The sequence below is a fragment of the Lonchura striata genome, chromosome 6, assembly GCF_046129695.1.
Source record: "Lonchura striata isolate bLonStr1 chromosome 6, bLonStr1.mat, whole genome shotgun sequence".
Lineage (NCBI taxonomy): Eukaryota > Metazoa > Chordata > Aves > Passeriformes > Estrildidae > Lonchura > Lonchura striata.
The window spans coordinates 29455426-29482072 of record NC_134608.1 but is presented as its reverse complement, the minus strand read 5'-3'; the positions used below and the strand labels follow the sequence as shown (position 1 = coordinate 29482072).

Below are 26647 nucleotides of genomic sequence, written 5' to 3'. Positions count from 1 at the left end.
GCAACAGAAAGCTAAGAATGACACAAAGTCTCCTCTTTCACCATCTCCTTCACTAGAGGCACTGCTTGCTATTCTGGGATATAAAAGCAGCTGGGTTGCTGAATTAACCATATTTTCCTCTAGTCATGAGCTCAGAATATCCATTGAAGTTACTGTAAGTTTTGCACAAAAATCAAGGGCAGTACATTGGCCAGAATGTGTGCTAAATAAATATTTATACACAAATCAGAATGCTACTGATGGCTTCTTTACACTTTAAAATTCTAAATATTTTAAGAAGCATCTGCTACTTAACTGAGGCATCATTTTTGAAAGTACCCATATTTACTGAGTGGAAGTACACATATTTAATGAGATGAACACAGTGACAAAAGTCTTGGACTAGAAGAATGCACATAAATAAAATAGTAAAACCAACGTGACATGATTGAATTAAAGCTGTAATGAACAGACTGAACATTTAGTTTATATGAATATTAACTGCTATGAAGGATGAGCTGTAACCAAAGCAATAACCCCCTGTCATTGTGGGGGGGATTTTTACATGTTAAAGGATTCCTCTAATCTTTTTTGAGAAGATTTTCTAAATTTTATTTACCTGAAAGGAGGTTTAAATCAATATATTTCTTCTATAATTTCAACAGGTAAGAGACACAGAGATTTCAGGTCTTCTTTGCTTAATGTACATATTATTCTATATTTAAATGCTGTTCATCCCCTCATCTTTTTAGAAACTTATTTAATATAACTTAGCAATAAATATTTAAAAATATTGCATATTCATAGTTACTTTTGTCCTTTGGTTAGAAGAAAAGTTGTACATGCAAGTTGGTATATTTACATGATGCATGATGACACTTGAAATTCTCATATGTGGAGATTTCCGTTTCAGAGCTTTTCAGAGGGATGCCTCTTGAAAAATCTCATGTGTATGTGCAAAAGTCAATAAATGAAGATAAAAGCTGATTTTAAAGTGTTGTGTTCCCCTAAGCTTTACAGACTCGATTCACAGAAAGCCTACCCAACATATGGCTTAGTGCCACTCAGGCTGAAATTCATCTGCTTTGAATTAAGGTGTGCAGCGTGCAGTTAGGTACCTCCCCAAAGCTAAGTGTACACATGCAGTATGATGCAATGATATTCCCACACAGCAGTGAGATGCATCCCAGATATTTTGACCTCCATCCTGAGAAGCATAGCTCTATTAAAACCCACCTCAATATTTGTAAGATGTGCACAGAGAAACCACAATTCAGCCATCAAAACTTAGCTGGTTTTGACTTTTCTGCACACAGAACATGGCTGTCAGAACACTCAAGGCTCGCTTTCAAAAAGGGAATATAAAATTCCCTTGGCCTCTGAGTTATGGAACACATGGGCCAAGAAACACTAAAGGTATTCAGTATATGCAGAAAGGAGAAAAAACTGCTGTTGAAATGGGAAGTACACCAGAGTCAATGATTTGGGAAAGAAGAGTCCACCTATCAGGCCCCAGTGTCTCTATCAAGAAGAAGTTGAGGCCAAAAGTCATGTACTGGAGCTTTATGCCTAGCTTGAAACTGTGCAGGTGGACCAGCAGCAAAACAACTCCTGGATGGGAGAGCACGGGGCAGTACAACAATGCTGCTGTCAGTGAGCTGCTTTCCTCTTTAATGAGAGTGGTGTTAGCATGCCCTCAGCTATGAGGGAACAGAGTCTTCACCCTGGAAAGAAGGTTTTTATATCTTCCATTCCATCTTATGTCAGGGGAACAATTGATCTGCTGCTCCCCTGGCCACCTGGATAGGTGAGAGTAGAGTTGTGATAGTAGCCACCCCATCATTCCAGATCAAAGAGCCAGGAATAGTCACTGCTGCTGTACTGCAAGTGACCAGGCTGAGGCACATGCGAATCATCTGTCCCAGCAGAATGCTTCCTTGGAGGAGAACAAGTCAGTTGTCCACCAGACAAGATGCCTGCTCATTATTTTGAAAAAAATTGCTGACTAGAATGGGTAAGATAATGCCCTTTTGCGTGCTGAATACAGTGATGGTATTTTTTACTTGCTTTGGAACAAAACTTTCCCACCAGAGTATAAAAAGGTGCAAGATGGTATCCATACACAGAGTCTACATCTTAGTGCAGAGTTTATGTCTAAGAAGCTGAAGTCTAAATCTTTGTGTGATAGACAAACAGTAAAAAGTGAGACAGTGTTTATATTAGAAGTACGGCCCTGCTGAATCTATGGCACTGCTTAATCTGCTGAATTCACTGGTCATGTCTCACTGATGACCCTATAACAATAACAAAATCAATTAATGTTTGAAATCTTTATCTATGAATTCTCTGGAGTTTTCATTGCTAGGAATTAATATTTTCTGTGACTTCAGAATCTAAAATAATTTACAAGGTAGAAAATACAGAACATAGACCAACCCCTGCTGATTATCACTAGGTACTTCCTGTTCTGGTGGAACTGTGCTCAGAAGAGTATAACTGAACTAAAAGCAATGGCCAGCTTACTGATGACCTTGGCTTACATGGTTTACAAAGAAAAAGAGAAAAGTATATTTTTCCCAATTACAATAATATAGAAAGGGAAGCATCCAAAACAAGGGAGCTAATTAAGCAAGAAAGCAGTATGGAATATAAATTGACCAGGACTGTATGCAGCCTAGAAATGAATAACAGTCTTGAAAACTGCATCAACTCAAATATGTGGCTTTTAAATAATACATGTCTTCATTAATGAATTAACAGGTTTTTGAAAGGAATGTTTGATTTTCTTGACATGTTAAGCCAATGAGTATAGAAAGATGGAGAACTTAATAGAAGGCTGTCGGGATGATGGGGTACAGGGTTTTATTTCTCCTCAGTTACAAAGGAGTTTGGAGTGGAAAGTGTCAGATGTGCCTCTACTCTGGGAGAAACTAAGCATAGGAATTCAAGAGACCAGTCTTACTGGACAGTTGTGAGCTGGGGTGAGATTTGCAGATGGGAACAAAGGTACAACACCGTGTGTCATTATGCTTGGTCTCACCACAATTCTTTAAAGGTTCCTCTGCTCTTGACGATGAAAGCTATGTATTTTTCCAAAGCACTAATTTATACTTTTGCTACTCATTTGTAGTCCTACTGTCCCCAGCACTCTCTAAATAAACAATACCCTCTATAGAGAAAAAAATTAATATATTACTTACAGGGAGGGGATCTTGGTCACTTTATTTGGCATTTTCACTGAGGCATCTAATATTAGTTTCTGATATCAGAAGCTCTTTTAGAGAATGAGAGCACTTGGATTAGCTCTGACTTGCCCTTTGGAAGGACTTCTGTGGCCACACTGACTGTAGTGAGATTGAAGACAACGGACCTCCTCACTGGGACACACAAATGCCAAAAGTTAGGCAAATGTGGATTCCTCCTGCAGGTTTCATAGCTTTGATATCATATAGAAATTTGTGGGTTTTGACACAGGCCTGATGATCCATCATAGCCAGAAGATTTAGGTTAGCCTTGCAAGGCTGTTGTAGAAAATTCACAATTTTTTAAACAAAATCTACAAAATCCAAAATGCATTTGCCTCTCCTAATTGTCCCATCTTAACATCAATCAACTTTTGACTTCCATCTGAAAGCCCATTCAGAAATTTTTCTATTTTCAGCCAATATTTATGGGTAATAAACTTACATTCCTTTGTCCTTTTTTATCACTGTTCTGTAGCTTCAATTTTAATCCTAGTTATTTACAAAATTTGTTACTGGCACTTTTGTAACTTTTAAATTTTACTAGTTTTCATCTTCCTGGATCTTCTAAAGTAAAGGCATGAAGTAGGCATATTTATTTGAATGCGGCCATTGTCTGATCCTGTTCAAGGTACTGTCATTGCTTTTCCCATTCCTATTGTACATTCTAATTCAACTTCAAAAAGAATATTTAGTTTAACCCCTGCTTGAAGAAATGAAATGGAGATCACCTTGATATGAAAACAAAGGAGGTGATATTCAAACAGACTTCAATGGGACCTGCCTGGAAGTTTAAAGTACTCAAGTGGCAGGTGATAGACAATGAGCCCAGAAACAAAGCACAGTAACTTCCCTAGGGAATTTGTTCATTTCCTCCTTAATTAGTTTACCAAATAGAATAAGTTAATTGCAAAGCATTCTAAAGCATTAGCAAACGGTTGACTTCCTTGAGCATGCAATTTCACCCTTGTACCCATGTCTTTGCTGCACACATTTCAAGAGATTCAACAGAGTATTCTGAGTTGGAAGGGACCCCATAAGGATCATCCTGTCCAACTCTGAAGTAAAAGATCTTAATTACGGGCCTGTGAACGGAACAGAGCGCTCACCCACGCTCAGGAGTCAGTGGCAATTCTTTGATATTAAAGAGAGTGTGTTCTTCCAGGTTAGATGGGCAGAAAGCTGCGCTCTAAGTGATACATAAAGCAGGCGTCCCCCTAAGCGTTGGAAGGCCGAGTGTGGCAGCAATTCTGTGTGCTGACAGTCTCCTTATCTGTTCCCGCAGCCTTTCAACACCGACCCCTGAACTCCGGCCGGAGGCACAGAGGGAGCGAGGGAGCTGCGGCGGGGCAGGGAGGAGCGGCGGCGGGGCAGGAGGGAGCGGCGGGGCAGGAGGGAGCGGCGGCGGGGCAGGAAGGAACGGCGGCGGGGCAGGAGGGAACGGCGGCGGGGCAGGAGGGAGCGGCGGGGCAGGAAGGAGCGGCGGCGGGGCAGGAGGGAGCTGCAGCAGCAAGGAGGGAGCGGCGGGGCAGGAGGGAGCGGCGGGGCAGGAAGGAGCGGCGGCGGGGCAGGAGGGAGCTGCAGCAGCAAGGAGGGAGCGGCGGGGCAGGAGGGAGCTGCAGCAGCACGGAGGGAGCGGCGGGGCAGGAAGGAGCTGCAGCGGCACGGCGGGAGCAGCAGATGGCGCGGCCGCTCCCGCCTCCCCGCGGCCGCTCCAGCCCTCCCGGCCCGGAAGCGCTCCCGCCTCCGCGGCTCCCGGCCCGGAGGTCCCTCCCTCGGCCTGGCCCGGGCTGGCAGCGCCGGGGCACCGAGGCCTGTGCCGGCGGCTCCAGCGGCGGCACCATGGCGGCGGCGGCGGCCGCGCCCTCGGCCCCGCCGAAGAAGATCGTGGCGCCCACGGTGTCGCAGATCAACGCGGAGTACGTGACACAGGTAGGGCCAAAGGCGCCTCCGGGCCGCCTCTGCCGCGGCCGGCGCTCAAAGGGACATTCCGGCTGCGACGGCGTCTCGGTGTTAAACAGCCTTTGTGGGCCGGGGTGCTGGGCCGAGGGGCTTGTCTGGTCGCAGTTGACGGGAGATGTGCGCCTGTGTCATGTACGAGAGGGCATTTCCCCCGCGCTTCCGAACGGCGGGATTTACAAAGCAGCGCTACCGAACGCATGGGTGCGATGCACTGTGCATCGCTGTAAGGCGTCTCTTAACGTGTGGAAAGCTGCCGAAAGCTCTCTGTTGGTTAAAGTTCTAAATGGTTTTCTACAAGTCGTCTCTTTTGTTTTCTTTTTTTTTTTTTTTTTTTTCCTTGGAAATCTGGTCTCCTTCTTGTTCCGGAACATAAAGAAGCTTGAATAAAGTTGCATAGGAAGCTCTTGTTATCATCGCTCAGGAGTACTGGTGGAGTGATGGCTGCAGCAAAGAGCCTTAACCTGCTAGGCTTTTAAATAGAACTTCTAGTTACTTGTCAGATTCCTCAAGGAAGCGTACTCACTTGCCATTTGGGATTTGCAGTTCCTGAAAAATCATGGTTTATTTTTGATGGATTTGTTAGAGGTAACTTAGGAATAGAAAATGTTCGTTAGATAGCAGCCTGTGCGTTTGAAATTTTCCCAAAGACTTGCATTTCTTTTGAAAGAGGTTTAGGCATAAAAGCTTTAAATGGTTGATAAGTATTGCTGTTAAAAACATTATTTTGTTACTTGTAGTTAGCATAAACTGAAATTAAGCAAGATACTAGTGAAATAAAGTTCGGGGATGGGATCTGTTGTAGAGATGTTATATCACTGACATGAAAATGTATGTATTTAACCTTTTTTTTTTTTCCTTGTGCAGTTAGCAAATAAATACTGGGCTCCACATGTGAAGAAGACATTGTCTTTTGATGTAAAGGTAATTACTTCTATTGGAATTTTGTTGGGGTCTGTAAAATAATGAGGATCAACCATTCCGTGGTGTGCCAATATTTAGTGTTATATGTTTTCTATGAGACTGCTTGGAAGGTCAACTATTGCTTGAGACACTGTTATTTGTTATGTATTTGTAGTTTATAAATGTAGGTGCTGTTTCCATGTAGCATGCAGTTATTTTGTATGCTGTTCATAATAAAATGTCTTAATGCATTTTGAATCATGTTAGTGGTTATCTAAAATTCTCTTAAATTTTTTTTCCATAGGTCATTGAAGATGTATATACAAAAGAAATTGTCAGGTCAAAGTAAGTACACCAGTTGTTTTCTCTTATTTACCACCATTCCAACATCATGCATGTTGTTGGAGTTTCTAATGTTTGATAGAATACTTTCAAACTCACCTATATATTAAAAGCAGATGAAAATTACTCAAGTGCATTTAAGTAATTACATCATTATGGTATTTCAAAGTATGAATGTAGTAACAAGAGAGTTCCTAAGCCCATAAACCTTAAACATGATGATTTGAGTTAATATTTTTCAGACCTTTTCCCTGGTAATCTGTTGTCTTTTATGTTGGTTTTGTTGTAGTGGTTATAGAAGGTTGATCTCTTCTTTTGTCTCTAAAGAGAAAAAAATGTTGTGGAGTGCACTGCCTTTGGCTTCCTCCTCTGTTCTGGCTGCTGTTACCAGATTCATAAAGGGAAAGTGGTTTCAGTGAATTGTACTGTTAGATGGGGAGCAATGAATCCAAGATACACTGCATTCTGCAGCTCTCTGCAGAAAAGAGGTGTAACTGTAGCTGGAGCTTTTTGGGGAAGAACAAGCTCTGCAGAGAATTCTCTATATTATTCCTGTATGAAAGCAATCTAAGACTTCGTCATATCGAGTCAAAGCAAACTTCCATTGCCAGTCACTAAGAAAAAAATACCATTATGAACAGATTACTTATATAATTGTAGTGTTCAGAAGACACTCTCAGCTGCTAGCAGTTTATATCATCAAGGCTATTAGAAGTGGTGTTTCATATTTAAAAGACCTACATGATTTTTTTTTTTTAAATGCGAATTTGATTGCTCTTTGAACTTTAGCATCTCCAGTGTTACAGCAGTTGCTTCTGCATTCAAGTGGTTGCTATTGCATGGAAATGTCAGGACAGAAATAATTCCTGAGTGTTTCTACATATTTCCTCATATAATGTAATAAAGGAAAGTATAGTCATTTTTCATGTAGCTGTGTGTCGGAGGCTTTCTTTCCTATGTTAATTGATTAATTTTTCCTTTTTAGGTTTGCGATCAGAAAGATAATGCTTCTTGAATTCAGGTAAGCTAAGGGGAAGGAAATTTGGAGTTATATTTTCATAGGAACCTGTAAAGGTGAGAAGGAAAAGCAGGGCAGTAAGACAGTTTGAAGGTACAGTTTGTTCCTACTTTCTAAGGCCTTGAATTGTGTACTGAGGAAAATGAGGAGAGCTTAGTTTAAAGAGGAAATAATTCCATAAATGTAAGTGACATCTCAGAGTGTCTTGTTTTATGATTATCAATGTCTAGTGTAAGAGGAACATGGAGAAAGAGACTGAATGAAATAAGGGAAAAAAACTTGGGACTGTAATTTGGAATGTATCATTAAGCTTTAAATCAGAACTTGCAGAAATTAGAGAAGGTTTTGGATTATATCTCTTGCTGTGAGGTTAAAAATGGATTGTGCTGCAGCATCATCATTAACATTTTCTTCTCTTGAAAAAGAACAGAAGTCTGTTTAAAGAGTAGTTTATTACTGCTTCAGACTTTCCTGGAAGAACTTACAGAGTATGTCTAAAACGATGTAAAATAAAGATTATCAATATGTACTTAAAACTACAATATTTTATGTTCTGCTTGGTTCTTTTAACTCTCAAATATTAAGAAAAAATATGAGAATTTTTTGTTCGCATTCTTTGTTTCAAAAAGGCTCAAGCCCCTAAGTTAGTACCAGTAACTACAAAAGGACAACTTCCCTTGTTTTTTTGCATCTTAATTAGAAAAAGCTCAGAAGAGAAAATATAAATTATGGTTAAGGGTTTGACACTAAAAAATGGCATGCAGTGGACTTTTGGAATTTGTATGTCAGCAGTAGTGCAGAGCTAGAGGTTCCTGTCCTTTCTGTGAACATTGTTAGTGTCATCAGCTTCTGAGTCTAACAAGTTTTGCTTCAGTGACCTAGATGAGAGGGAACTTGAGGAACTACTCACAGACTGTGAAGATGGCTTTCAGGGGAAGGAGGGAAAAAAAGGCTTGTGGATAACTGCTTTTTAAATGAGTGACAGATTATGTGGGTGGCTGCAACTAATGAAATACTCTTTATCTCTTCACAGTCAGTACCTTGAAAATTACCTATGGAAGAATTATTCTCCAGAGGTGTCCAGTAAGGCATATTTAATGTCAATCTGCTGTATGGTGAATGAGAAGTTCAGAGAGAATGTCCCTGCGTGGGAGGTACGCAATTTCAATTGCAGCTAGAATTGACTTTGATCTGCAAGTTGCAGCTTTTACAGTGCAGAAGGTAGAAGAGCTTGTAGTGTTGAAAGGAATGGTGCCTCAGCTGGAATATCTCATATGGTGTTTCAAACTTTGTGTTCTTTTTTGGAGAGGGAAATGGACAGGTGAAAACCTACTTGATTCCTTCTGGTGTGAAGGTCCTTGGTTCTGCTGTGAGATGCTGAACATTATCACTAGCATTTGCTTTTTTGTCACTTGACAGAGGTTGGGTATTTACAGAGAAGTTCTTGTTCTGATATTGAAGGGAAAAAGAAGGATTTATATATCTGTATATTCAAGAAGGCACCATTGAAAGTCTAATATATTATCCAATAGCGTCTTGCTTAAAACATGTATATTGGTTTCTACTTTTTTTTGCTTTATACTAAAATAATGTCTTACTCTTCTTTTGTGTATATTGGTTTTTTTGGGCTTTTTGTTTGGTTGGGGGTTTTTTTGTAATAATAAGTTTAGAAATGATGTAATGTTTCTACAAATAATCCAGGTTTTACAGGCCATCTCAACAACAGAAGCCTAGTTATACATTCTATGCAGGCACTATTTCAGAATCACACTTACTTCAATGTGTGTGCCATTACTTGACTGTTGGCAAAGCACAAAGGATTAATAACTTGCTCACATATTATCTGTGTGCTTTTCTTCTGGCATACGTACTAGAAGTAAAATGACAGGTACATGTTATGTTCCAAGCAGCTTAGTTAAATTTTTTTGGTACATGACTGCCCTTGTAAAGGAACTATTTTATCTTGGTGGTTATTCAGTTTATCTTTTTCCTGCTCATGTAGCTCAATGGAAGTTCCAGGACTATAATTAATCTATGTTGGTTTTTACTTGCTCACTTTTTGCTTGTCACTTAGACCTGCCATAGTTTTGGCCAAAGCCTACCATTTATCTTCTAGCTGGGAGATTTTAGAGTATTTCTGTGCAGTCACAAAGTGAGCATTCCCACAAGACTTCACCTGTGCTTCTTGTTTAGTTTGTCCTGTGCATCACCTGTTAGACTATGCAGAAGGTATAGGAGAGGATCCCTTGTCAGGAGGGTGTCATTAGTCTGTTTTGCTTGTGCCACCTGGTTAGAATAAATGAAAATGAAAAAACTAATCCCTTCTTTTCTTGATTTAAATAGATTGAGACCTTCAGCTATGTTATGTGAATGAAGAGTCAAATTATTTCTATCAACTTGACTCAAAATTACCTTCCTCTTCTATTCCTAGACATTCAAAAAAAGGCCAGAACATTTTCCTTTCTTTTTCAAACGCATACTGGAAGCATCGCTGGTCGAAAATGAGAGTGAGTACTCTCTGCATGAACAGACAGTCCTGCTGCTTTTCCTTGATCACTGCTTCAATAGTTTGGTATGTTAAAAGTAACTAAATATTTCCAGTGTGTTTATGCTGTTTTGTGTCAGTAGCAGTTTAGTTTGAGCAATTTCTTCTTATAAGGCAGATGAAGCAAAATTCCGATTTAAGGAAAACACAGTACTAGAGGCCTTTTACCCTCTGTTTTGACCCTTACTTATCTCTCTCAGCACGTTTTCTTTTCTCTGACATGAGATCATAGATGAGACTTGTAACTGGAGGATTGGCAGTTAGACAATTAATAGACAGGATTTAATATAAATTTTTGTTTTAAAAATGGTATTGTAAAATTTATGTATTTATATTTGAAAAGGCGCTTTACATTTAAAACTGATTTGTTGCTACTGTGCTCTTTTTAGTTAGCCTACAAAATAGCACAAGAATTATTGAGAAATTAATTATTGAGAAAGACAATGAGGCTTTTTTCACTTTTGAAACCAGATTTAGATAGTTTTTATCTGCAGTTCTGCTGAGTTAGAGCTGAGTTTTAAGAAAGCCTTCGACCAACTTGTGTTCTCAATCTATAGTTAAAACAGAGTTACAGATCTTAAGTAGCAAGCAGGAAGAACACTTTACCTGTTATATAAAGCAGTGCTCTCTAACCTCTCTTGCTACTGGGCTTTTTCTTTACTTATGTTGCATGTTGAGTGTCTTATTCAAAATCGGGGTCTGCACAAATAAAATTGTTTCTCAGACAAAACAACATAGAAAGTGTATTATTTGATTTTGGATTTAGGAATGGTTTTGGGAGCCAGTAACCATCTTGAACTTTATGTGTATGGTTTATTGAGGTATTATTTTTCTGTAGTGGCCATGGTACAATGCATCTTCATTTGAAATAGTTTCATGGTGACTACAGAATCCTTGTAGAGCACATTTCTAATACATGGTGATAGGGAAAGTGGTGAAAATGTGCCTGTAAAATCACACTTTCTTTGTGAAAGGCAGAATGGAATAGTCACAAGTAGTGTTTTTAGTGAAGAGCACTGAAGTTTGAAGTTTTGGAATGCTGAGAATTGAGTATTTGTCCATGAAGACATACTTAAGATGTTAATTGAAATTTTTCAGTAGCTCAGGAGAGAGGTAAAACTTTGTGGATCCAGATCATAGGCATAGTTGAGACAGCACATTTGAACTTACACAGAGAAAATGATTTGTTTCAGACAATGGGAAGAGTGTAGAAGTGAGAGAAACTTGATAAATTAAGGGCTTCAGGAGACAAAGCTAACAGCTTAAAAACAAATAGAGAAAGCATGGTAGGTGAGTTCAAGAATAAGAAATGACAGAGGATGGAACATCAGTTCTCAGCAGCTTTTGTCCTAAAAATTCTTGCATGGATGGGGCTGCTGGTGAAGTGTTAAAACTGACAGACTCCATGAAAAGAACGTAAAATACAGGGGTGTCAGAGTAGGGTTATAATGCAGTTTCCTGTTAGGAAGTCGTAAAATCTAATAGAACAATATAAATATTTTTGTCAAATATGTACGTTGATGTATTTTGTAAGTCATATGAAAAAACATAAGAATGTTTTAAAAATTTTTATAATCTGTAACTTTCTAACAGGAAGTGGATTTGATCAGAGGACAGGTGCAGCAGCTGATTTCCTTACCAATGTGGATGGCTCTACAACCTGTAAGCATAACACTGTTAACTGGCAGAGCAGTTTTCTAGGCGTTAGCCAAATTATGTACAGTAAATTCTCATGGAATGCTGTTGAGGAACTCTAATATTTACAACATTACTACGGAATTATATTTTTGTGTGCTTTGCTAATTCTTTATTTTTTTGTTGCAAATTTCTGTGTAATAATGTTTTTTATGTAATTTTCCAGATAATAATGTTTTTTCAGAAAAATGAGCTTTGTTGGTTATAGCTTCTTCAAGCTGTGATTAATAGACAAGGCCATGAAGTCACAGGGAGGCAATGGAGTTGACATCTAGTTGTAGCTGGACTCTAGCATTTTTGCATTTTTGTTTCACAGTGATACTGAGAATAGCCAGAGACAGCTCTTCAGTTCAGTTTGTTATATATATATTTTTTTTTTAATAAAAAGACTGGACTGTATTTTTATCTTACGAAAACAAGGTTCCTTGGTGACTAAATATCATTTGTACATTTCAGAATCGACTGGAACAAGAGTTGAAAAAGACACCAAAACTAAAAAAATTCTGGAATCTAATTAAGAAAAATGATGCAAAAATGGATGAAGAGTCAAGAATGCAGTATGTACAGAAGCTTTTTTTCCTTAATGCATTCATTTTGTTTTAGTTAAAATAAATTGTTTCAATGAAAAAGATGTTTTCTGAAAACCTGTGGCAAATGAGGATTGATCATATGTGGTCTCCTGGAAGCTGTTTTGGTTTTCAGTATTCTTTATGCAAATACTGTTATAGAACTTTATATTTTATTTGGTCAGTGAATTTGTGATACCAAATATTAAAACTAAAGGATGAAAGCACAAAAGAATATTCATGTAGCTACTCACTTTTTTTTTGTGACCTTTAGCAAATATTTTGCTCTTAGGTATATAGCTTATGGAAGTATTTCAATAAATCTGTGTCTCTCTTACCAAAATTAAATGTTCCAATTCTTTTGTGTTGCAATGTGCTAAGGTGTAGGAGGGGACTGACTTCTCCTTGACACAGTAAGAAGCATGGGTTGTTAAGCAGTTTCTATGCCTAAAAATATAGGATGTTAATTGTTGCAGAGCTGCAACAGTTAATCTCTCTGCCTGAGTGCAGAGAGAACAGGTATGATTTAAACTGTTTAGGTGTGTTTCAAAGCAACCTACTATCATTATAATAATTTTGAAGCCGCTAACTTTGTATTAGTGAAAGCTGCAATATACTCCTAGTCTGCATTTAAGGAGTATTAATTCTTTTGTCATATGTTCTAATTTTAGAGCATATCGAGAGAGAAGATTTCTTTCACAGCTCATTCAGAAGTTCATTTCTGTTCTAAAGTCAATACCTGTCTCAGGTAACTGTGTTTCTTATGTTACTTTGTTATCTGGTAGTCTGTGTGAAAATCTTCGTGTTGCTGAAGTCACTGGTCCTTAGGATATCAGTCTGAGGTTGGGGACCTTATTCAGGTGAGGCTTGTAGTGACCACTGTGCCTGTCTGCATGGATTTCAAATCAAAATTAATATTCAAATATGTATATACATTAAAAATGAAAAAGCAAAAAGCTACTTTAAACTGCCTTCTATTCAATATGTACTTAATAAAAACAATATTTCTGGAGCTGATATTCTTTACTTTGTGCTTAGAGCCTTAAGGCATTTCATACATACTTAGGTGCCTTATTAAATAGGTGGTATAAATGGATATCATAAGGCTCTGTCTATTCATACTGTTGATTTACAGTAAGAACAAAAGCCTAAGTGAAGTGAAATTCTGTAAGATTTGACTGCTCTTGAGTCATTGTGACAAGAAAAATTATCTCCTTGCCTGATTTAGAAAGGAAAAGTGTTTGTGGAGGAAGGTGTTAGCCTTTTAACAGAAAAGGGTTATTATCCTCTAAGCACAGCACAATTTGGGTGAAATCAGTTCCCAGAGTTTTACTTTTTCTGTTAAGCTTTTAGCAAACTTCAGCTCTTACATGAGCTGTAAATTTAGTAATGTGGCTTCCTCTGAAAGGATACTTATCCCTTCTGTTTTCCTAATTATGCTAGACCTGTTTTAGCAAGATTAACTTCAACATTTCTTTGGAGGCTGTAAGAGTTGGAAAGTTATTAAGGGATACTTGTTTTTGTTTTGATGTGATTCTAATGGTCCCTTAGTAGTCACCTCTGAGTACCTTTGAATATGGTCAAGGCCTTCTGCACACATCTTGTTTGCAGCTTTTCAAAATATATTTTTGTGTACCTGGCATTAAAAGTTCTTAACAAACATAACGGGCAAGTGATGCTTTGTGGAAGTGAGCATTTTTGCATATTACATTCAAGGTTTTTCAAAGCAGATAAAATCACTCCTGAAATTCTGGTTCTACTATTCTTTCGTTGCTAACCAGAAGAATTTTTAATATAAGAAACAATTGGTTTTTAAGAAGAGAATAATGTTTTAATTAGCTTTTAAAAAGATTAAAATTATTACTTTTATATTTGTAGCATTTATTTAGTTTTTAAGGAATTGTTCAAGTGTAAATATATTGTGATGTAGATCGATTTATTTTTTTTTTTATCTAGGTCCTATTTCTATGGACAAAGTTCATTATTGTGAGAGGTTTATTGAACTCATGCTAGACCTCGAGGTAAGTTTTTAAATCGATTCAGCTAGTTTCCAGGTGTACTTTTCTAGGGGTGAAGTACATAAAGTAATTATTACAGCCTTATTCCAAATAGGAGGTGGTTGTCACAGCTGCGCATTTGGTTGTTTAAAAGTGATTTTCCATCTGTAAATAATAGATTGTAGCATTGCATCCATACTGGGAGCTGACCAGCAAGGCTGATAAACCAGTAGGCAAAGCTAAGCTCCTAAAGTGCTTAGTGAAGAGGATTTAATTGGAATAGTGGTAATCATACTGGCAATTTCTGAAAATATGTAATGGTTTAATTTGGTATGAATAATTCAGAATGATTCTTCCCACTGCATAACAGGTCACTTAAAGTCTCTTTTGTGTTGTTGGGTTAAATTCCAGAAAGCAGCAGTAGTCTGAAATGCAAACTATTCCTGTTTGACTGGAGTTCATTATTTACAAGTACCAGGTCTGGGGATCTGCAGTTTGGTAGAGTAATAAGGCGTGGAGCAAGGGTTTGTGAAATTTTTCAGCAGATACTGAGGAACTGAGACAGTTTTAAGCATGACAGTACCAGTATTAAAAGCCATTCATTCAGATTCAGAAGGCATTGTGAAATAAAACAAGAGTTTTCTGAAACAGTATCACGGGGAACTTTAAAATGGCTTTGTGGTGGATTTCTGCAGGCTGACTCTGTTAATATTTTAAATTAGAGCTTGCTGTCTTATGTATGTAATATACTCTGGTAAGAGAAAACATATTGGAAGGTGAACTAAAGTCTGTCTTACAATGCTTAGAAGCAGCACATTTAAGATTTGTTTTCTCTAGGTATTACAGAAAGATTAGAATTCAGACAGGTTTATAAAGCCTATGTAAGTGACTGGATGGAGCAAGCATACAAGAAATTAGCTATAAATCCAAGTAGTTTTGCCTTTGTAGCATGTACTGGGTTAATGGGCTCTTTTTACTTGGCTTTTTTCAGAATATTACTGTTTCATATTACAGTGCATACACTGCCATCAAAACTGGTGATTAGATAATTTGAAAGTAATAATTCAATGGAGAGTTCTTATGAGTTTTATGACTTTGTTTTTGTAATTGTGCAAGGCAATCAACATCTTTTACTACAGAATTTTTTATTTTCTTCATCTTAGTTCTAAACATCGTGCTGATGCTTTTTGGCTTTCTAAATTCAGTCTGCAGAGAACAGCTGATTTTTCTCTTAAAATGTTGTGGTCTTCTACTGTATGCTGTTGAACAGTTGCTACATATAGCAGCTTAAACTATGTACATTGAGAAGGAAAGATCTATATTCTTGTTATTGAAGATTTGAAAAATGGATATTTTGCAAAGAAGAGAAGAAGTAATTGGCAATTTTAAGGATCTCAAGCTTAAAATTCATTAAATTGGTATAGAAAACAGACATTTAAAACAATGCTGAAGCAGTTTGATGTATGTCTTGTAGCACACAATCATTATGTAGACACTTAATGGTAGAATAATTGCTTTATTTAATTTACTTTTTTACTGGTAGGATGAATTCTCACTGATGGAAAGTTTGTGCCATATTTCCCGTTACATAAAGGACTGTGTTCATAGCAGCTTACCTCCATAAACCCTGTGTCTTGGCATACATAAATGCTGCCTTAATACTTCTGTGAGGGTATTAGATATGCAAATAACTGCAGTAATCTGTCTTAATATGCCTTTTTGAAATGGAAAAATTCTGAGAAGCCAGGATTTCTTACTTTTTGAAGAGTTACTTGTATTAACATGATGTTGTTTACCACAGGCTTTGCTTCCCACACGGCGCTGGTTCAATACAGTGCTGGATGACTCCCATCTTGTTGTTCACTGTTACTTGTCTAGTCTTGCTAAAAGAGAAAAAGAAGGTCATCTCTTCTGCCAGGTGAGATACAAAGTTCTTGAAAAGAACTTTTTATTCCCTTTGTTTTTGAATGCTGCTGTTGGTTTCTTTTTATTAAAGATAGGCTTTTGTTTGGATGCAAACTATTTGTTTATTTAAATCTTTCACACAGTATTTTTTTTCTTACCTGTACCTTTGTGTGTGACTACTCACATAGCATTTCATACATTTCATGGAATCACAGGATGACTTGTGTTGGAACAGACCTTAAAGATCATCTACTTCCAATGCCTCTGCCATGGTCAGGGACACCTTCCACTAGATCAGGTTACTCAAAAGTTCATCCAATGTGGTCATGAGTATCTCCAGGGATGGGACATCTGTGGGCAGCCAGTTCCAGTGCCTCACCATCCTCACAGTGAAAAGTTTTATCCTCTTGTCTTATCTAAACCTGTCCTCCTTTAAGTTAAGGCCATTCCCTCTTGTCCTATGATTACATGTCCTGTGAAAAGTCCTTCTCCATCCTTCTTGTAGCTCCCTTTAGATACTGTAAAGGAAGCTATAGGGTCTCCCTGGAGCTTTGTTTTCTCCAGGCTGAGCAGTATTAACTCTCAGCCTATTGCTACAGAGGAGGCGCTTTGGCTCTGTAGTAAACTCCTCTGGACATTCTCCAGCAAGATGTTTTTGTGTTGGAGGCCCCAGAGCTGGACACAGTACTGCAGGAGGGGTCTGACAAGAACACAGTAATATTTCTGCTTCTGTTTTTGAGGAGTTCTTAAAAATACAAGCTAGAAAGCAGTGCAGCTTCTGGCATGCTTTACTACACACATAGCAGAAGTTGTCACCCTGCATTCTGCTCTTGTTAATTTTGACTTCATGCTGTTTTGCAGTGCAGCTGTTTTTCACTCCTGTCCTTCAGTTTACTCACTCATAGCTAGTGCATTGTTTTTTATATGACAGGATCTGAAGATCTGTCCCCTTTCCTGCCTCTCAGCTGCTTTTCCTGCTGCTTGCTGTCCTCCATCTCTGCCACTTGTTTATTTTCTCTGAGGGTCAGTATTGATAGAACACAACAGCAGCAGCACATCTGCATAATTTTGTTCCTCCAAGTTAAATAATCCCATTGAAGGGTCGGATGAATTTCAGAGCTGCCATCAGAGAGGACACAAGGGCACAAGGCCTCTCCCTTTTGGTAGCGGGAAGCTGTAAGTTGGGTTCCATGACAGCCTTTGGCTAGATCACCTTACCTTGAAATTTTCAATTTCAAGTCTAGCACATCAAGAAACCGTATTGCTTGTGGACTGTACTGAAATTTTGATGGCTTGCAGATGAGATACCTAACAAAAACTATTTTGTGCATCAGCCAAGTATAAAATATACCACTCAGTCCAATTCTTCTAAAGCTCTGAGGATTTCTTGTTTATGCATTTGTCCTCTTGAACTCTAGTTTTGTTAGTAGTAGGGTGTCTCTTATTTTTAATCCACTAATTTATATTAATGATGTCTCAGCTTTTAGATATGCTCAAATTTTATACTGGCTTTGAAATCAATGATCAGACTGGAAATGCTTTGACAGAGAATGAGATGACTACAATTCACTATGACAGAATTACTTCTCTACAGGTAAGTAGAGAATGAAGTGCTTATGAGAAGCAGAGGATTTGGTTTTGCTGTTCTAGTCTAATTTGCATCTGGAATAGGCATGAGGTTATTTCCCAAATCAAACCCCTTATTTTCCCTCTTGAATTATGGGAATAGCTTTAGCTTGACTGCCTGTACCATATTGAAGTCATGTAATGTTTCAGCATGGTTGGTATGACTGTGACTAAATAATATGCTCTAGCAAAACATCACCATTTTTGACCTTGTGTTACCAAAATGAACTGTTCCTGCTAAGTCTGTTAAGAAGGGAAAGTAGAATGCTGTAGGACCCTGTGGTGATGCAGTAGATGGCAGCATTTCCTCAAGATCAATGTGCACTTGTGCCTACAGTGGTCCCTTGTACAAATTGACTCGCACTTTTTCGAGTTGTTTGCATCAGTTTTAACAGAACTATTCAAGGAAGCTTGGTTGAGTTAAACTTGTTCCTGGCTTTTCTTAGTTGCCTGCAAAGCTACATATCTGCTCCCTTATGTTTTATTTTATGACAACAAATGCTGGTAGAAGGGTGTAATAAGGAAAATACGGTGTCACAAGTAGAGTAACAAATAGATAGTGTTAAGAAAAATGGCGATTTAATCTGGCTTGTATTTCTATCCTGGTAGGGTCCATAGTGGTTCATCTTATGAACCAGAAGAAACAATTCTTTCTTCTAAATATTGAAGCTGTTATTGTTTCATAAATATGCTTACATCCACTTTTCATGCATGGATCTTTTGTAGAGAGCAGCGTTTGCACATTTCCCGGAGTTATATGACTTTGCACTCTCAAATGTAGCTGCAGTAGATACTCGTGATGCACTGGTGAAGTTATTTGGACCTCTTAGGTAAGTTATCAAATTGAAATTGAAATTCTTCGTTCTCAGTATGATTAAATTTAACAAATTTCCTGCCTTTATTCCTTCTGATTTCTCATGTGCGTAGCCAGTAGTTAACCTCTGACTTGTTTAGTTTTTTTTACTCTGTTCCATAGAAGAGCTACAACAGAAATCATGAAAGCATGCCACTGTATTAACTGTACTGTAAATGCTGTGAGTAAAAGGATAGCAGTATGTATTTTGACAAAGGCAGTTTGTTGCTTACTTCCACGTCAGGTCTTGAAACAATACAAATATATCCACCCCTTGCCATGTTTATTGTAGGTGAGAGGTTCAGCTTACACCTTATACACAAACTTCACTTAAAAGCCTAACCCGTAATTTGGAGTTTTCTCTAAGGAAAAGGCAGCTGCAGTGAGTGCTGCCTCTCTGGTTTCAGTGTGACAGACGCTTCTTGTTTTCCTGTCGCTGCAGCTCCAACGTCCTCCACCAGGTGGCGTCGTACCTGTGCCTGCTGCCGCCGCTGGCCGAGGGGGAGGACACGAGCCACGAGAAGGAATTTCTGCTGGAGCTGCTGGTAAAGCCGCGCTTCGTGCTGCCGGCACTGCCTGCCGAAAGCGCAGGGCATAGCTGCACTGCACTAAAGTCGGCATTTAGAACGTTTTGTCAGCCACCTGTGAACCACAGCAGTGTTAGAGCAGTAAACGGCATGTTAAGATGGGGTTTAAAACCATATAAGTATTTGAAAATGCCTGTTCATAAATAGAGTTTCAATGAGAAAGTAATGTGTGGTTTTTTAGGTCAATACAAAGAGCCTTGGAAATGGTTTTGAGTTCTTCTGAAAAAGTTTTTGTCCCATTTAAAAACAAAAAGATCTGTTAAAATAGATCTAAATTTCAGTACCTATTTGGTCCTCAAACCAGTTTGAAATATTGTTTGATGCACATAATGGTTTTTTGGATATTCGAGGTCTAGCAATACTACTGTAGGCTTCTAATTTGATAGCAGTATTAGAATACTATAACTGTTTTTTAAATTCTCATTCATAAGTTTTGTGGTTGTTGATTTCTTAAAAAATTGTTCATGTAATTTTCTAAGGTATTGAGGGAAGTGATATGCCTATGGCTGCCATGGAAGGATGCTTGATCAGATAAGATATTATAGTATTGGATAGATTTTTTTGTGTCCCAAAGAGGAAATTGTTACTGAATGAGTAGTATTAGTTAGGTACTGACCATATTTTTAATGGAAAGTAAGGTAAGTTTTATTTGAAGTTGATTCTCTGCTGAGCCATGACTATTTGGAGTTGTGTTGTGCCATTTTTGGTCTACTGAGTAGCCAAATTATTGTTTGATTCTTGTACTATGACCAGTAGTTGGACTATGTGTTTGTTCGTCTTCTGATGTCACTGTGTGCATTTAGTTATATTAAAATATTTCATTAGAAAAATATTGATGGAGAAAAAGCAAGTTATCACGTTATGAATTATTGTCTGATTCAAAAGTATATTTATTATTCCTTTTTGACTCAGAGGTTTGAAATGCTTCCTTTTTTTAGGTGTCCCGTCATGAGCGACGAATATCTCAAATTCAGCAGCTCAACCAGATGCCTCTCTATCCCACAGAAAAAATTATTTGGGATGAAAATATTGTACCAACTGAATATTACTCTGGAGAAGGTATGATTAGTAGTTTAGTAAATGCTGAACAGAGTAGTAAATGCTTCAATAAAAAAATAGGAGTTCTGATGTATTACGTTTATTCTGTCCAAGAAACTTACACATGGTACTTTGGCATCTTCTGGTATCTTAGAGTAAGATCAGGGGTTTTTCAATTATGAGTCAGAAACTATTGAGATTAAATTGTTAGCAAATAAATAGCATAATTAAAGAAAAATTGAAAAATCTATTTTTACACAAAGATGTTTATTTGCTTCTGGATAGTAGATGTGCTGTACTACCAGCTGAGGCACAGGTGAGGTGAAAAAGTTTGGAAACAGCAGAAAAAAAGCTGTTGTCTGTGCTTTGTGCTAAGGTATGTTCAAGAAAGCCTTTCTAAAAAGGGGTAAAAGGTGGTAATAGAAGGAAGTTAACACCACTGATCTTACTTCTGCTTCAAGGTAAAAGTACACATAGTTACTGAAAGGTGACTACTTTGAGAACGTAATGTACTCATGATCAAGGAAATAAACTGCTAGTATTGCAAACAAGAATCATGTAATTTTAAGATTTGCAACAAACAGCTCATGTATTTTTGTTTAGCTATTTTTAAAAACTGTTGTTCTAATGTAGATCATGAGAATTTTTACTATAAATGTGAAAATTTTAATTTGGAATGTGACAATTTCAAATAACAACATATATTTTCACAGACTAGTATAAAGTTTGTTTTGGGTTTCAGCAGACAGTATTCCATACCCATCCCTGTGTAGTTTTGATTAAGAAGAGGTTTTTTGCAGCTTACAGGTGTAAGCTGTAAGTTCAGCTGCTTGCCATAAATTAGTCTTTTTGGATGAATTTTCTGCAAAACAAGTGTTAATGAGAAGAAAGGCAGGGTTATAGGCAACAAAGGATCTTTTTCTCAACAAGATATTAAACAAATCATCAGACTTTCCACAATAGAAATTACTGTGTTCTGCTGCCTTTCTTCACTGCTGTTGTATCTCAGTGCATGTGAAAGTCAATATGTAGTACCTATACCAGAGAAAGGTTTCAACAATGATATTGCAAGTTTCAAAAGCAAGATGCTTTCAGAGGTCTTAAATTTAGATATCAAACTGGAATAGTAGTCCAGTAACGTTAGATGAGTAACTTACAGGAATTTTAATTATGGAAAATTTGCATCTAAGACTATCCTAAAACAATGGAAGAAGCTTTAGGACCTGTCTAGGAGTTCAAATACTCATTGTGTAGTAGGATCTAATCTTCCTATGTTTTTCTTGCATATATAAAAAACAAAACAGTAACAGAAATTTTAGAGATGTGTGTTAAAATTTAATTTCTTGACTTAAAGTTTTTTTCTACATTAATGGTTTTATGGCATCTAATAAACATAAAGCATGGGAATAGGGGAACTGTTGGATGTTGCATGGTTTTTATTATTTTATTAGCCTTTTTCATTATTTTTTAATACTACCTTAATTGTTGCATTTCCAAAGACCATTATTTTGTTGTGTACTTGATTTTCCTAGACTTTATTTTGTTATAGACTGAATACATTGATGGATTTAATATTTAAGTAGTTCACTGTATTAGTGCTATAAGGATGAAAATTCCTTCAATATTGTACAAGTTCTTTTAGAGAGAACTTGAAAAATATATGCTTTTTAGAGGTGTGTATTGATAAAAGGGGCAGTTTTGAGATCTCCAAGGATAACAGCAATGGCAGTTGTATAACAAAGTCTGCGTGTGTGTATGAATTTATAGAAACAGTTTATTAATTTATCTTTTTTTGTTTGTCCTTCAAATACCTCTTTCCTTCTTCCCTTAAATCCTTAGGCTGTCTTGCACTTCCCAAGTTGAATCTACAGTTCCTGACTCTCCATGACTACCTGCTGAGGAACTTCAATCTTTTCCGCTTGGAGTCTACCTATGAGATCAGACAGGACATTGAAGATAGTGTCAGTAGGATGAAACCATGGTAATATTTATTAATTGGTACAAACCAGTCTGTTCTCTTCTAATCAAAGTGTGTTTAAGAATGAAAAACTGGTACTGTGTGTATACATTGTAACAAATGTGTTTAAAATTATTACATAGATACTGTGGTTTGTACTTACTCCTTCCATAAGGTATTGCCATCCCAAGAGTTGATATTTTAAGGGTTTGTGGTTATGTATCCCTGTAGGTATGTTCAAGGCATGTGCATGCTAACAAACAGCCTTTGTTGTGTTAAGATGGATGAGTTAATTTTCCATGAGCACTAAGCCTTGGCTGACATTACAAAATACACAAATGTCATAAACTCCTCTGTTTGTGGGAGAGGTCACTGAGTATTCTTGAATTTGCCATCTGACACATTTTAATCCTGTTTTGTTTTAAAGGGTTTATTTGGTGTGATATCTTTTATACTCAGTAGCTGCTTTTTATTGCCTTTCCTTTATCTTCTGTCTCTGAGTTTTTTGAATAATACTAGCATAAGTTGCCCTTGGTATTTGAAATATAAGTTATGTTATGCTTCAATTCTAAAATGCAGGATTACATTAATTTAATTCAGTAGCACATAAAGTTAAGAATTCTACTTTTGTCTTAAAACTTACTGTAGGGTAAATTTTCTCACAGTTTAAAAAATAATTGAATCTGTTATTAGCTAATGACTAACAAAACTTTGGGATTTATTTCTTAGGTTATCAGAATATGGAGGTGTTGTCTTTGGTGGATGGGCTAGGATGGCACAACCCATTGTCTCTTTCACCGTGGTGGAGGTGGCCAAGCCCAACATTGGTGAAAACTGGCCCATGCGAGTGCGAGCAGATGTTACAATTAATTTAAATGTCCGAGATAACATCAAAGACGAATGGGAAGGTACTTAACATGCTTTGAAATAAAGTGCTCAAAATGGTGCTCATCAAAATACATTTTGATTTAGTCTTATTTGTAAGAAGAAGTTTTAAACCATGATACCAATTTGTCAATCCTATAATACTTAGAAGTCAGTTACTCAGATACCAAGTTGAAGGAGTTTATATTTTCATAAAGTAAAGTTTGAAATAAATACTTAGATATTCATTGGAAACAGAACGTTTATTACTTCAGACTGATGTCATTCAGTGACCAACTGTGAAATGCTGTCTTTTATAGAGACTGTTGAAAGTTAACTTAATATTTTAAATACTGTGTTTGTTAAAAATGCCATATTGAAAAGTATGGGGAATGTGATATCTGGCTCATGCGCAAGTGGAGAGGACAGATTTTTATTTAATTCAAACCAGTGCATTTCAGTAGTTTTCAGTATGTTTGAATGTTAAGAAGTGCTGACTGTACCAAATTCTGTTCCTTGTAAGTCCACAGTCGACACTTCTTTTGCTTGGGGATTTGAACTTTAGTTGACCGTGTTGGCAAGTGACACAGAAGCATGCCATTGTACTTGTATTATCAGTAAATGTCACTCCTTTCTCTTTTGTTAGAGAAACCTGATAAATATGCTGGAGCTGCATAGGTCACGTAGCACAAATGCTAAAATTTTGTGATAAATGAGCAGATACTGGTTTGAGGCTGTAGATTTTTGTTAAAGTAGAAAATCTAGGAGGATGGCAGAGAATTCACTATAATGAAGGTATCTATATAGTGGTACACCTAGCTTTTTAAATACTAAAATAGCCTCTGTGATTTGAAAAAAATCATATTTTAACTAAATAAAAACTGAGATGAAGAATTCATAAATCATTGCCTGATGTAAGAGGATCTTGATCAAATTTCCTTCTGTTGAATAGTATCTGGTGCTTAATGAGGAATTATTTGTCTCATGAAAAATAGAGCATGTTTTCTGAACTTTGAAGGTGTCTTAGATCTCTGAGACTCTGGAGGTGTACTGGTGAGAAAATACAGTGTTCAGAATTATGTTAGTGAATTGGAGAAGCAGCATTTTAAAAGTAGGATGTAGTTCAGCAGGGATGATTATTAAGCAAGAACAAGTCACTGTACAAATACATGTTGGGGGAATAACTTACAATGATATCTATAACAGCCTCTGCAGAATGGAAAGATCAGAGGTCATCATTGCTCACAAGTGAATGTGACTCCCCAACATTGTGTTAATACTGAGGGAAAAAGACAAAATCTCAAGTTATATTGGAATTTATAAACTGGAATGCAAGAGTAAACAGGTAACTTAGTTAAGTGACCAGTAACTTAGTTAAGTGACCTTCTACTCTATTAAATAGATAATTAAAGTAACTTGGTTTAGCGTTTTGTGCCCAGTTCTAGGCACTGCATTTAACTTGTAAAAAAAAGAAAAAAAGGAATTGGAGGTTTGTCCAGAGGGAAGCAATGACAATAAGAGATTAATGACACACTTCTATAGGAATGATTGAAAATAACTAGGTAAAAATAACTGGAGTAAGATTGGGAGAGGAATAATCTTGAAATAATGTTTGTTCTTACCAAAAAAGCATTCAACTTCTACTTTTTATATCTATTATATCACAGTGGCCTATGGTTTTGTATTCTCTAAGTTCAAGGCATATTTTGAAGCAAAACAAAATATATACAGGCGGGATTTTATTTAAAATAAATTTCAGTGCATTCTTTTATATATATGTTAAGGACTTGATGAGGCCAATGCCGTTCAATCACGTCACTGACTGTTCCTTTTGGGGCTCAGGTCTGCGCAAGCACGATGTCTGCTTCCTGATTACGGTGCGCCCCATGCAACCTTACGGCACCAAGTTTGACAGGAGACAGCCTTTCGTTGAGCAGACTGGCCTGGTCTATGTCAGAGGCTGTGAAATTCAGGGCATGTTGGACGAGAAAGGGCGTGTTATTGAAGAAGGTATGATATACCAAAACTTGTTCAATTTATCTTTTTTTTTCTGTCTCTATTTTTTATCTTTAACAGCCTAATGGATAATTTGTCTCTCTTATAAAGAATGTTCATCGAATTAGTTACATACATACATGGAAAAAACCAAACTAATTCCATAAGCAGCCTGAGAAAGTTTAACTAGTTTCCTCTGGTAAAGTCTGATGTAGCTACATTAATTAAATAAATCCAGTATGCTGGGTTAAGGATGAAAATAGATTCTATTCAAAAACTATTAGAATAATGCAATGAAATGTTTCTATTGCTATGCAGAAATGGGTTTCATCATATGAATTTGTCTGACTTTCATTTGAGGAACAATTATGGATCACTTATTTGAACGATAATTTCCTTTTAGCACTGAGTCAAATTCTGATCTTGCTGTTTCATTATGGGCAGGACCTGAACCGAAACCAAGACTTAAAGGTGATTGCAGAACATACAGAGTATTTCTGGACCCAAACCAGTATCAGCAGGACATGACCAATACAATCCAAAATGGAGCAGAAGATGTTTATGAGACATTTAATATAATAATGAGAAGAAAACCAAAAGAAAACAATTTCAAGGTAGGATACTTGCTCCTTGGCTTTTAGGTAAGGGTTTGTCTGAATATGCTGTCAGTACTGAGACTTTTTTATTTTAGATGCATATAGTTAGGCTTTTTAGGTGGCAAAGGTTAGGCTTTTCCTATAGGGAGCTGGAGTATATCAGTTGGTGATCACTTTCCCCTGCAGATAACTCTTACACTAAAAATCAGAACACTGCTACTTTGCTTAAGTAAAGAAGTAAAAAAGTCAAAATGTGAAAATCAGATGTCTGCTTTTGGGAGCGTCACTGGATCAGTTTCCTACTGGGCATTGGACTGTGTCAGATCGAGAGTAGCTCTGCTGGGAAGAACTTGGAGGTACTACTGGATGATAACCTTGATATGAGGCAACAGTGTGTACTCACAGTCCAGAAATCCAGCTGCATCCTGGTTTGCATCAAAAGCAGAGTGGCCAAAAGGTTGCAGGAAGTGCTTCTTTTTCTCTGCTCTGGTAAGACGTCACCTGGAGTGCTACATCCAGCTCTGGGCTCCCCTACACAAGAAGGACCTGTTGGAGTAAGTCCAGGGGAATGAAGGAGATGATCAGAGGAATGAAATACCTCTCCTGTGGGGAAAGCCTGAGAGAGTTGGAGTTGTGTAGCCTGGAGAAGAGAAGGTTTCACGGGGATCTGACTGTACCCATTCAGGAAGGGGGCTTTTAAGAAAGATGAGGACAAACTTTCTAATAGTGGTAGTACAAGGGGTAATGTTTAAAAGACGGTAGATGCAGACCAGATATAAGAAAAATATTTCATGGTGGGGTGGTGAAATGCTGGAACAGGTTGCCCAGAGAGGTGGTAGGTGCCCCATCCCTGGAAATTTTCAAGGTCAAGTTGAACAGGGCTCTGTGAAACTTGGTCTGCTTGAAGACCTAAAAATATTTCTTACTCAGTTTCTTTGCCTTTTAGACCTCTGAATCATTAATATTTCTTGAGTATTCCA

General features: G+C 37.4%; 1 protein-coding gene across 2 annotated transcripts in view; it reads left to right on the top strand.

Moving 5' to 3' along the window:
• Positions 1-5006: 5006 nt before the first annotated feature.
• The window catches only part of AQR (aquarius intron-binding spliceosomal factor), a 50296-nt gene continuing 28655 nt past the window's right edge, over positions 5007-26647 (top strand). The window contains exons 1-19 of one of the 2 annotated variants that reach the window (XM_021539313.3): positions 5007-5153; positions 6048-6104; positions 6388-6428; positions 7411-7446; positions 8477-8597; positions 9875-10015; positions 11582-11650; positions 12140-12240; positions 12921-12997; positions 14206-14270; positions 16048-16164; positions 17632-17745; positions 18504-18607; positions 19073-19175; positions 20156-20276; positions 22095-22236; positions 22942-23120; positions 24919-25086; positions 25516-25685. In XM_021539313.3, coding sequence (XP_021394988.1) covers positions 5064-5153; positions 6048-6104; positions 6388-6428; positions 7411-7446; positions 8477-8597; positions 9875-10015; positions 11582-11650; positions 12140-12240; positions 12921-12997; positions 14206-14270; positions 16048-16164; positions 17632-17745; positions 18504-18607; positions 19073-19175; positions 20156-20276; positions 22095-22236; positions 22942-23120; positions 24919-25086; positions 25516-25685 — 2016 coding nt within the window. In that variant the 5' untranslated portion in view covers positions 5007-5063. The remainder of the gene's footprint in view (positions 5154-6047; positions 6105-6387; positions 6429-7410; positions 7447-8476; positions 8598-9874; positions 10016-11581; positions 11651-12139; positions 12241-12920; positions 12998-14205; positions 14271-16047; positions 16165-17631; positions 17746-18503; positions 18608-19072; positions 19176-20155; positions 20277-22094; positions 22237-22941; positions 23121-24918; positions 25087-25515; positions 25686-26647) is intronic. The other variant, XM_077784064.1, reaches the window with a different exon arrangement.